General features: G+C 47.8%; 1 protein-coding gene across 1 annotated transcript in view; it reads right to left on the reverse strand.

Moving 5' to 3' along the window:
* Positions 1-5,768: 5,768 nt before the first annotated feature.
* LOC149340362 (amine oxidase [flavin-containing] B-like) overlaps positions 5,769-12,473 on the reverse strand; it is a 54,145-nt gene continuing 47,440 nt past the window's right edge. Inside the window, exons 12-14 of the mRNA XM_089549137.1 lie at positions 10,191-10,288; positions 6,359-6,536; positions 5,769-5,985 (exon numbers count right to left, since the gene is read on the reverse strand). Coding sequence (XP_089405263.1) covers positions 5,830-5,985; positions 6,359-6,536; positions 10,191-10,288 — 432 coding nt within the window. The 3' untranslated portion in view covers positions 5,769-5,829. The remainder of the gene's footprint in view (positions 5,986-6,358; positions 6,537-10,190; positions 10,289-12,473) is intronic.

Genomic DNA, 12,473 nt, shown 5'->3' on the forward strand with positions numbered 1-12,473 from the left:
GAAAACTGCGGACAACATCCGAGGCAGGACCAGACAAAGTAACAAATAAGACTCTCAGGAACTTAGACGCAACGTCGATCGCGGCTGTTACAGATCTTATGAACAAATGCTGGCATGCAGGCAACATACCACAAGAGTGGAAACACGCGAAAATCACGTTTATTCCTAAAGGGGGTAAGAACCTCAGCACTGAGAATCTACGCCCAATTTCATTAACATCATGCCTAGGCAAACTCATGGAGCATGTCATCCTCAACAGGCTCCAAAACTATGCGGAGGACATGAACCTCCTACCTGAAACAATGTTAGGATTCAGGGCCCAACTATCTACCCAGGACATACTCTTGCAGCTTAACAAGGACATAATTGAAGCTGACGAGGGAACAGGAACGAAAGCAATATTGGGTTTAGACCTTATTAAAGCTTTCGACAACGTCACCCACAAAGCCATTTTGACAAACTTGTCAGAAATCAACCCCGGAGAAAGGACGCACAACTACATCCGATCCTTCCTCAGTAACAGAACAGCAGTGATAACGGTCGGAACAATAGAGTCTGCCCCAATCACACTAGGAAGTAAAGGAACGCCACAGGGCTCCGTCCTGTCCCCTTTCCTTTTTAACCTCTCCCTCATCGAAATTCCCCCCAAACTGGCACAAATACCAGACCTACATCACACGTTCTATGCAGATGACATCACACTTTGGGTAACCAAAGGATGCGAAGGCTACATAGAAGACACACTCCAAGAAGCAGTGGACATCATTGAGGCATGCGCATGGGAATCCGGCCTCACTTGTTCTGAGCAAAAATCTGAACTCTTCGTGATCTGTCGTAAACAAAGAGGTAGGCGTACCACGACTTCCCCCCCACCCGCAAATAAACGTTTATGTTAATGGACAATTTGTCAAAGAGGTACAAACCATGAGAATACTGGGGTTGTATTTACAAACAAATGGAAAGAATACTGACACACTCACTAAGCCAAAACGCACGGTAGAAGCGACGGCGCGATTAATCCGCCGCATAGCTAATCGCAGACAAGGGGTGAGGGAAAGAGATTTACGCCGACTAGTGCAGGCCTTTGCGCTAAGCAGGATACTCTATACCACCCCTTATCTCAAATTTGCGAAAGCAGAAATGGACAAATTGGATAGCATGATACGGCAGGCCTATAAGGCTGCGTTAGGACTCTCACTAAATGCCTCAACCGAAAGGCTTATGAGGTTAGGAATACATAACACCTACAATGAACTGAAAGAAGCCCATTTAATGGCTCAAACAGCGAGGTTAGCCAATTCCAGAACTGGCAGGAGTATTCTTGCCAGGCTCGGAATTAACTTTCAACCTACGAATAAAGATGCTAAAGTAGACTTACCCAGCGACTATAGGACGTCCCTACTAATCAAACCACTCCCCAAAAACATGCACCCCTTACACCATGAGGGTAGAAGACAAGCACGAGCCAAAGCCCTACATAATAAATACGGACAGCGCGCTGGAACACTTTATGTAGATGCGGCAGAATACAAACATACCAATGCCTTTGCAATTGTGGCTGTGAACGAGAATGGTGACCACATCGTCTCGGCAACAATCAAAACGAAATCCTCTGAAACTGCAGAAGAGGCGGATATAGCCCTCGCCATAGCGCATACCCAAGAGAGCATCATCCTCAGCGATTCCAAAATGGGTATCAATAATTTCGCAAAAGGGCGAATTACAAACCCCTCCCTTAGAATCCTTAACGCAACCAAATTCTCACCAAATTATTCTGAATTGATATCGGTCCCAGCCTATTCGGGGAATCTGGGGAACGAGGCAGCCCACAATAAAGCCCGAGGTTTCGTCGACCGGGAAGTGGATGAGTCAGGCTCCCTGAATTTCACGACGGACTCCATGATCACATATCATGATCTCACCAATCATTTTAAACTAGAGAGGAGAATTTTGCCCCCTCCGCACAAAAGCCCGACTAAAGAACAAGAGGTTACGTGGCGTCGTCTACAGACGAGATCGATACGCACCCCATCACTACTCGCGCACATTTATCCAGATCTTTACAACCCAAATTGTAAACACTGTGGCCAACGAGCCACCTATGATCACATCCTGTAGGACTGCAAAATAGAGCCACCTCCGGGTGATCTAGTTACTGCTCCTTCTCTCGAGCGGTGGGAGACCGTGCTGGCTAGCTCTAACCCCAGAACGCAAGTTTTGGCGGTGGAGTGGGCTGACAAAGTCGTCGAGGGCTGCGTACTCTCGACCATTTAACGCGACCTCTTACCAAGCTCTTTCCGGCGAATAAAATGTTTTACAATCAATTAAACTAGAAAGGAAAAAACGACAAAACACTGAACAGGGCACAGACAGCAGCCTGGAGGGGCTTACAGGCCGCCACCTACCCCCACTTAGCACGATACCATGCAGTTCAGCCAGAAAAATACGATAGCTTATGCCCGCAATGCGGAGAGGTGCCGAATATCTACCACGCAGTCTGGGCATGAACAGCAAACTCTACTGCTCAGAGGAGCAGCAGGTGGTGGAGCCAAAGTCGGCCGCAGATGGCGCGGCGCACAGCATGACGTCACAGCGCGCAGCTGAATTTCTGCTATTGCTACGGTTGATTCAAAATTTCGCATTAGAAGAAAGAAACTCAGGCCCGCCATCGTGATGTACAGCGTCGACGAAGAGTTCCTCCGAACACAAAGCTGATCGAAATGTGGAGTGCCACTCGTGGAAATGTGGAGTGCCACTCGTCCCAAGGAGGTGCGCTCTCTGGCTGAGCAGTTCACCAAGGGCTACAGAGGGATCAGGGTGTCCACGCTAAATTTAGCCACGGGTTAAAAAATAAAATATTCGAGGTACGCCAGGGAAACCACTTACATACATCTACCAACCGGCTTGCGCATCATAGGCAATTTTTTGTTTTGCAGTTAATTAATTAGTAATTAAGGTAATTTTTCTAGACGCGCAAATATTGACTTTAGACAGAAAATGGGAATAGCAAAGTTGGAGAGCACCTTCAGAAACCGCCATTCAATTTGTTTGCGATAAAGAAAACCTCACGTGTATCTTTTTTCCGAGCTCCAAAGAAAGCCCGCGAAATACAAAAAAGATCACGTGACTAGCGCATTCGCGCGCCACGATTGCGCTGCTCTCAACCGTGGCTTGAGTGAACGAAATCAGCGCCTGGCAAGGCACGACAACCTCAATGCGCCGGCAGGCCGATATGTCAACGGTGGTTGCAGCGAACGCGCGAGCCAGTCTGCAAGCGTGGCGGTGCAAGTTGCAGCGAACGCGCCGGGCATGGTGAGCTAGGAAATGGTCAAAGGTGACAAACACAAATTCGACGAGTTTTATTCGCCACTGAGAGGCAAAAGAAGATAAGCAAAGTACTTGCCTGTCTTCTTGTGCCTCTCAGTGGCGAATAAATCTCGCCACATTTGTTTTTGTCACCTTTGGCCATTGGGCGCATTTGTTTTTCAGTCCCGGACTGTCCGGGACTACTTGCGGACTCGAGTCCGGTATTTGTTTTTCTCGGGCAGCCCGAAAGCTCCGCCCACCTGCCTGCATCGCCATAGCAACGCGTTCGTTTTTAGCCTATGGCAGTCCGCGGGCTGCTTGGAGCTGCTGAGAAGGCAGCAGACGATAGCTGCGCGCCGCGCTGGCAGCAATATTGAGTTAGACTCCGTGTGCATTTCGAGTACTTTTCGTGTTCCTGGAGGTCGATATCATGCGTTAAACCTTCACATGAGCTCCGTAGCTGCTCTCTGAGACATCGCAAGACTTTTTGTTCTTGCATCTTCGTTTATTTTCTTGAAATCCACCGCACACGGACGTGCGTTCGGAGCTGCGAGCGCGTATTGTTTGCTCGTGTCGTCAAGCGGTTCTTGTTCGCTTGTTTTGCCACATGCTGTCTGTACGCTTACCTGAAAGCATCGCAGGTGAACCACTCGTATACTGGAGCAGCTATAGAGCTTGTTGTCAACATTTTTGCGAAGGCTTTCGTCTATCTGCCTATCCGCAACGAGTTGGGCTACTTTGTGCGAACTTCGCCGCAAGCAGTAGCGGCGAGCATACCTCCGAAGCTGAGTTCTGTAATGCACCTACGCTAAGCTGACAGTACAGTCTTGAAATCGACTCAGTATCATGATCGAGCGCACGGCGTTGCTTCGGCGTCGTGGTGGCCGTGGCTTGCGTCGTCTGCTAGCAGATGACAGCGTCCTTGTACGGTAACCGAGGGGGAGCCCGGCTCTGGCGCCGAGTTCGAAAGCAGCCTATGGCAAGTAGGTCATGTGACCATGACGTTGTTTCCTGTCAGAGCGGAAGCCGAGACCTGTCAGCAAGTAGTCCGGGACTGGAAAAACAAATGCAGCCAATAATGCCCGGCGCGTTCGCTGCAACTTGCCCCGTCACGCTTGCAGACTGGCTCGCGCGGGCGCCGCAACCACCATTGACACATCGGCCTGCCGGCGCATTGAGGTCGTCACGCCTTGCCAGCCGCTGATTTCGTTCACTCAAGCAACGGTAGAGAGCAGCACAATCGTGGTGCGCGAATGCGCTAGTCACGTGATTTTTTTTTGTATTTCGTGGGCTTTCTTTGGAGCTCGGAAAAAAGATACACGTGAGGTTTTCCTTATCGCAAATAAATGGAATGGCGGTTTTTGAAGGTGCTCTCCAACTTTGCTATTCACATCTTCTGTCTAAAGTCAATATTTGCGCGTTTACAAAAATTACCTTAATTGCTAATGAATTAACTGCGAAAAAATTGCTTATGATGCGCAAGCCGGTTGGTAGATGTATGTAAGTGGTTTCCCTGGCGTACCTCAAATATTGTATTTTTTAACCCTTGGCTAAAGTTAGCGTGGACACCCTGTATATCGCGACTATGCAGCTGTGTGCCAGCCACCACATCCTGCAGATAATCGATGTCTGCCAGAAGGCTGAGAAGGAATGCAAGCTCATGAAGTTGCACCAGGAAATTCTCAGCGAGCAGGAAAACAAGGCAGTAGTGTTTGCGGAAACCGGTTAGGCTTGGCACCGAGGATGGAAAAGGAGTTTTCCGGCTATTCTGTGGTCAGTAATGCTGTGTCTCGATATGCTTCTGCTGTTTGGTTGAAAAGGCAATTACCGCTAGAAGTCTAAAGTGTTATCGTCATGTACGCTTGAAAATGGGGGATGTGCTGGGGACCTCTCCACCACGGCCTCTCGACCTGCCTCCATACGTGCAGCATCGCGACAGATATATAGAAGGCGATCCGAGCTTCTTTCCTCGCTCGTGGCGAGCAGACTTTTGGTTGGTTTGATCTCGTCTCTCAAGCGAGCTCAGCGGACAACATGACGACGTCCGGGGAGCCCTTATTGGAAAGGTCTTCCAATGCAGGGAACCAGCCGGTGTGGCGTTCTATCACTTAGCACGTCGGAAATGTGGACAGCAGCAACTTGGTGATGGGAAGTTTCTTCGCGTTCTTTGCTTCACGCACGTGAGAAATGCTGCTGTCGGCGCAAGTTGAAACTTGCTCGAGGTTCTGCCTCCGTGAGCAATCAGCCACCTGTGCAAACTTTCAGATTAATGAATGTTAGAGAATGTAGTTTTGAACATGAATTCTCGGGAAGTGTCTCGATCTGTATCCACTGAAACTGAACCGTAAACTTATACTTTGAAATGTGGCAATGCTCCCCCCACCATTGGCTCTACGGGATTGTCACACCCTTGGCACTCCTTTGTAAGGATACGTGGTTGCGGCACAAAACACAGGACAAAGTTGAAAACGGAAAGCAGACTCCGTATATATATATATATATTTGGCACACAGCGACGGACGGTCAGTGTCTCAAGGAAGGCAAGCGATGCCCAAGAAAGGCCCAGCCTGCGGCAGCGCAGGCGGGCACTGCGAGGAATGCGACAAGCGACAGGAAGACGCCGACGGACGGTTGGTGCTTCTCCATGAACGTGTCCGTGAACGGGATCTCGGGGATGACCTGCGTGCGGGACGACATAGGTCACTTTGGGACAGTGCAATGGACAAAACGAAAACTTTATAGATTTCACTCAATTTTCGAAGGAAGTCGAAAGTGCGAACTGCTATGTCGCGGCAAAAGTGATAGCGTCTTATTAAATCCTGCAAGCGTGCGTGTTTCCGTCGTGTATACACGGAACAGTGGTTATACTACGCTCACTGCAGGGCAAAGGCCTCTCCCATGCCTCTCCAATTAACCCTGTAACGACCAGCTCATGCATACACCTCCAAGTAGCTCTCTTTTGAGAGCAATAAAAGTTTTTCACCATCACCACTACACCGCACCAGTTTGCGCTTTTATGAGCGTTGCCCATGAAGTTGGCAGGTGCACTCACGTCGTCGCAAGGCGGTTCGGGCTCCCATATGCGCTCCTTGGGGACGAGTCCCTGCGCGTTGAGAACCTCCTTAGCGGCCCGCTCACCCGCCTGGACGGCACCGTTGATGTAGCCGGACCACTGGCTCGCCGTCTCTGTGCCGGCGAAGAACAGCCTCCCCACGGGCTCCCTGATGCCGCTGCGTACAGGGAAGAGGGGGACGCCTGTGAGGGGGACGCCTGCAAGATTCGAATCTTGCAGGTTCATGCGGAAGGAACAGGTGAACATGTCCGGTCAGCAATCCACTAGACGCCGTGACACGAAGCTTCATGTATTCCCTACTTCAAAGCACAGGATTGTGGGCTGGCCACGGCGGCCGCACCTCGATGCGTGCACAATGCCTAAAATCCCGGGCAGTGAATTTTAGTTGGTCGAAACAGGCGAAACAGACTTGGTCAAAACAGTGGATGAAGTGCAAAAGCATCGACACTTTACAGCGGAGAGTAATACGATAATCGAGACTCCGACGAATCACTGATTACTGTCATGAGTGCGAACGCGTCTCCAAGTGCGGCTGCTGAACCGCTCTCTTCAACTCTCCCGCTCATTCGCGATGCACAGCAGTTTTGGAAAGATAGGTAGACGCCAGCGAAACTCAGTACTTCCATCGCATAAGAGTGTGAGGGTTTCTCGCTGTGGCTGCGTCCATTACCAGGAACTTATACGCTTTTCCTTTCTTCAAAACCAAGAAAGGGTTTAGACCGCGAATAAGGTCAGACAGGGAACTACGATAGGCTTACTTGCTTCGTGCATGCAAGCGGGCCCATCCAGAGAACGCAGTGAATGAGGTACTGGATACCTCGAGCGCCCTTAGCGCCTACAACGCCAGTGGCAAAAAGAGAAGTGTACAATTGTACGTCCACACATGTACCACTCACTTCAGGGCTTATTGGGAGATGTCAGAAAAAGAAGAGGTCACCGTTATTGGTCTTTCCGGGCCGCTTTGCGCGCACGTGTTCAATAATGCAAGCTCGACAAGCGAGGGAAAGGGTAGGAAACGTTGGTTAGCTCAGTGACCTGAAACCGCAAGGGAATAAAGTTCATAAAGGGACGATGCAAGTATACGGAAGAAAATTCTAGCCACGCCCGTCCGAACTGGGTTATGGTACACAGCACACGTAATTTTGCTAATGGAAGAGTGCTCTTTTTTGATGCGACATCCGTGTTCAACGCAACGTGGACGGGCGATTCGGTTAGTCCTAGTTTCCAACCAGACCATTATACAATAATAAACAACAAAGCCCGTAAATAAAAGAAGCTCGAATATGATCCTTATAACCAAACCAGGGATGTCGATTTCCGTGCACTTGCAACTATATCTCGCTGACTAGTTACGAGCAGGTGGCGTGGTGTGTATTTTCAGATGCAGCAATATGCAGTTCGAAATCCGCCTAGAGTAAAAGGGTGTTGAAAGCTGTGGTCAAAAGACATTAAAAATTTTGAACAAGATGGGTATTCATTTCGGGTGTGTCGCGTATTCGTCCGAACTTGAGACCCTCATTTACCTGCGAAAGTAGCGCGAAAAAACGGGAGGTATAATAAACGCGCAACAAACGAATTTCTGTACGTTCGACTGTTGCACTTAGTTTGTTGGCATGAAAAACCAACTGTAGCCCAAATTCATGCGCGCTGACGACCTTCATGCCCCTGTGATTTGCACCATATTCTGTAATTGATTAGGCCGACGAAGGCTGCTACGCTCGGCCGGCAGACGTGTTGCTAAGCGCAAAAGGCGTTCTTTTTTGCCCAATTATAGCAAAACATCGTTGTAGAGGTCACTGCCCACAATATAGTCACCGAAACAAAACGCTGATTGATATTCGAATGCTCACTGACTGCCACTACGGTGGTATATATATATATATATATATATATATATATATATATATATATATATATATATATATATATATATATATATATATATATATATATATATATATATATATATATATATATATATATATATATATATATATATATATATATATATATATATATATATATATATATATATATATATATATATATATATATATATATATATATATATATATATATATATATATATATATATATATGATTGGTTTATGGGGTTTAACGTCCCAAAGCAACTAAGGCTATGAGAGACGCCGTAGTGAAGGGCTCCGGAAATTTCGACCACGGGCCTCTAGAATTTCTCCTCCAAAGATATTCTGCCGCCGCGGCCGGGATCGAACCCGCGTCTTTTGGGTCAGCAGCCGAACACCATAACCACTGAGCCACCGCGGCGGCCTATATATATATATATATGCACACACACACAGCCAATAGCCACAGAAACCAAGGGACACAGGGGATTTTAATTAATTTATTTATTTCGCGGTGTTGATCAATTTAGAATATACTGAATATATATCGCGTGTCGATTGGTGTCTTCGTAGGGACCGACTTTGAAACTAAAATCGGGAAAATAGACGTCACTCGTTGGAGCCACGGCAGCCACGACGTCACGGGTACGCTTCCGGTAGCCGTGAAAATCGTCTGCTCGAGCCGCCATGCGACCACCTCGGGCAAGCGCGAGCCAGGGCATTGCCTTCACGCATATGTTTTCAATTTACCTCTGCCGCCTCTTTCTGTCGGGAGTTCGGGAACCACTCGCAGTGCTTTTGTCGCAGTGACAAGCAAAGAAATCCGACGTGCGCCGCGATCTAGCAAAGCCGATCTAGGAAGGCGGAGAGAGACCGGAGAGACGCTGCTGCGGGGGTGCTGGGTGCGACAACCGGAAGTCGCAAACCGACCGTCAGCGAATGACCTAATCATGGGCGGGGCCCTGTCCCAGAGCTGTTTTCTTTATTCTTTTCTTGGTGCTCCGCGCGTACGAGTTGAGGGGGGAGAGGAGGAACGTGATTTGTAATCGTCTATAACATCGCTGTTATTGATACTAGCTCAAAAATCCTTGCGCTGGGGTGACGAGTGATGGAATGCCTATATCTCGTTTGCTTTACGTAATCGCAATTAATTTATTGCATAGTCCCTTTAAAATTGGCGGTGCAAGATAGGCAGAACGAAGGAGCCTAATCTAGTACATTTTGTTCGGTTTTCTTGCAAAACGTAAATTGCGGTAGATCACTTTATCCAAGTTATATTTTGCCCTAAAGTGACCACCTGCGTACTTACTCCGACTGTACTGTCAATAGAACGTGAGCACACCTTTCCTAATCGCTCGAGCTGACGATATGCGACGTCAACACGTTAACGTGCATCAGGCTTGGACCTCTTTAATCATAAGGAGCAGGCATAGAAATGCGGAACAACTACGCGCTCGAACAAAACATAAATGAAAAATAATAAAATGAAGAAAAAAAGAGATTGGTTGGTTTGGTTGGTTTATGGGGTTTAACGTCCCAAAGCAACTGAGGCTATGAGAGACGCCGTAGTGGAGGGCTCCGGAAATTTCGACCACCTGGGGTTCTTTAACGTGCACTGACATCGCACAGTACACGGGCCTCGAATTTCTCCTCCAAAGAAATTCAACCGCCGCGGCCGGGATCGAACCCGCAGAAAAAAAGAGAATAACATCGTTGCACGGCGGCTGCCAGGACAGGTATGTACCCGGCCCACGTACTCTGGTTAAGTGCGCAGCAAAATGGAGTACCAGCTGCGTCATCCCGACGGGTGCGCGCGCGTGCATGTGCGAGCGTGCGCACATGCGTGTGCAACTATTCACAGGAACTGTTTGCGTCTCGTTCCGATCCGACAGTACCTGTACTGCATGCAGGATTGAAAAAGAGCAAATCAAAAGGCAGCTCACTTCCTGAACGTGGTGAGAAATCCCGGTGGCATCATGCACGTGTAGCAGCCTCCTGCGTACTGTTCGCCTGCCCAGTTGTACTCCTCGTAATGGATGGGCTGCATGGAACGAGTTGAATTTCCTTGTCACAAAATTCCAAACCTGACAAGTCAGTTTCTGCGCATTCTCTCCGAATGTGTACGCGCATAGACCTCCTTATACTACTTCATAAATACATGCACACTCTCGCCAAAGGAATCGCTCAATTATGGCTGTTTTTGCCGTCCGAAGGTGCAGTTTTTTTAGTTTGGTTCTGGTTTATTGGGGTTTAACGTCCCAAAGCAACTCAGGCTATGAGCGACGCCGTAGTGAAGGGCTCCGGAAATTTCGACCACCTGGCGTTCACTGAATCGCACAGTACACGGTTCTCCAGAGCTTAGCCTCCATAGAAGTTCGACCGCCGCGGCCGGGATCGAGCCCGCGTCTCTCGGGTTAGCAGTAGAGCGCCATAACCACTGAGCCACCATGGCAGTTTTTTTTCTAAATAATTCACTCTTGATGATGCACAGTTAAGGAGGCGCCTACTCTTTCAACGCATGCTGCAGATTTTCACCAGACTGCAAAAACAATTCGTGCCTTAGCCATCAAAAGAGGAGAAAAGTACAAGAAAGTCCACCACCGAGTTTCTAATTATTTACAAGGTCAGTTGTTGGGCGAGTTGGCTCCGATATTTCATGACTACAGCGCAACGAAGGGGACAAGAAGAAGGACACAGGCAGGGACGCAACACAGTGCTGTGTTGTGTCCCTGCCTGTGTCCTTCTTCTTGTCCCCTTCGTTGCGCTGTAGTCATGAAGTTATTTACTTTGAGGTTTCAGCGAGCGCCTTCAGGTTGTGATCAGACGCTAAATCGAAGTTGAAGCATGGAGTGCCTCTCCTACAGGCAGCCACTCGCTCTGCCATTCTTCTGCGGCAGGTGTAGCTATATTCCTTGAACTATTCACCTCGCACTGTACTGGATTGTAGGTTTAGAGTACAGGATAAGTGTAGTGTCATTTGTTGTCACACGGGCACAGGTATTCGGCCTACCATCAGGAGCCGTAAGGAGCTGCTCTAAAATCGTTTCGCGGCGTGACAAAAAAAAAAAAAAATCCCACCAGAAGGGAGATCGCTGAAATGCTTCGCATAAGTTATTGGGTTATTTTCTCAACTATTGCGTAGTTTATAGGGCGATTTTAGGTAGCCGCAATACGAAAACTCTGCAGGAAGATTTAAACGGCATTGCCGCATGATGCCAGTCTTGGGAGCTACAGCTGAATGCTAAGAAATGTTAGGTCACATTTTCGAGGAAAAAGGTTGTTAGCTTTCGTCCGTACGAATATGGGAAGAAATTCACAGAAAAAAAAAAACGCCTGAAAGAAAGTATACTTGGGTGTTACTTGCAAAAAAGGTCTTACATCCGATCAACACATTTATAGGATGACAATTAAACAAGCGGAATTCTTAACTTAGTAAACCGGACACTTCGTAACGCTCCCCACAAGTCCACAAGTTAAAACTTGCAGCTTATCAGACGCTGGTAAGGCCGCACTTAGAATGCGCTAGTATGACCCTCACCAACACTATATAACAGATAAATTAGAACATGTACAACACCGGGAGCCTCGTTCACATCCAAAGAATATTCCATAGAAGCTGTCGTCACTCATAAGAACAATACTATCGGACTAGAACTATTGGTGGAGAGGCGAAAAAAAAAATTGTGCTGAAGCTGATGCATGCAATATATTATAATTTGACAAATATTGAGAGACCTAAACATGTTCAACACCGCCACTACATGTCGGCCAGAAGGAACCACGTAAACAAGATTCGCGAAATTAAGTGCAAAACTAATTATACGAAATTCTCTTTTTTTTTCCCGAAAACAATCACTGAATGAAATGCGCTTCCAGCGCAAGTGGCAGGTGCCAGCAGCAGCACTTTTGATTCTTTCCTGAGCGAGATTTAATTGCACCGCTTTGGTTCTGTTTTTCTTTCTGCCCATAAAACCTGTTGGCACTTTTATTACTTTTATTTATTGCAAGTGTTTAACCCGATGTTATCCATTGCACTGTGAAGACCGCTCCCCTGCTGTAATGCCTTGACGCTGCAGGGTACAGTGCAAATAAAAAAAAAAGTAAATGTGCTCATAGAAAAAAATCTATCAGGTTCAGAAGCTGCAGCGGTCTCGAATGCTGCTCTAATTGCCATATGGCGCTGAAACAACCACGGATTTCCTGTCTGGATTTCTCTCAGATCGCCA

Source organism: Amblyomma mixtum, chromosome 6 (genome assembly GCF_055824585.1).
Source record: "Amblyomma mixtum isolate Tamu chromosome 6, ASM5582458v1, whole genome shotgun sequence".
In the NCBI taxonomy this organism is placed as follows: Eukaryota; Metazoa; Arthropoda; class Arachnida; order Ixodida; family Ixodidae; genus Amblyomma; species Amblyomma mixtum.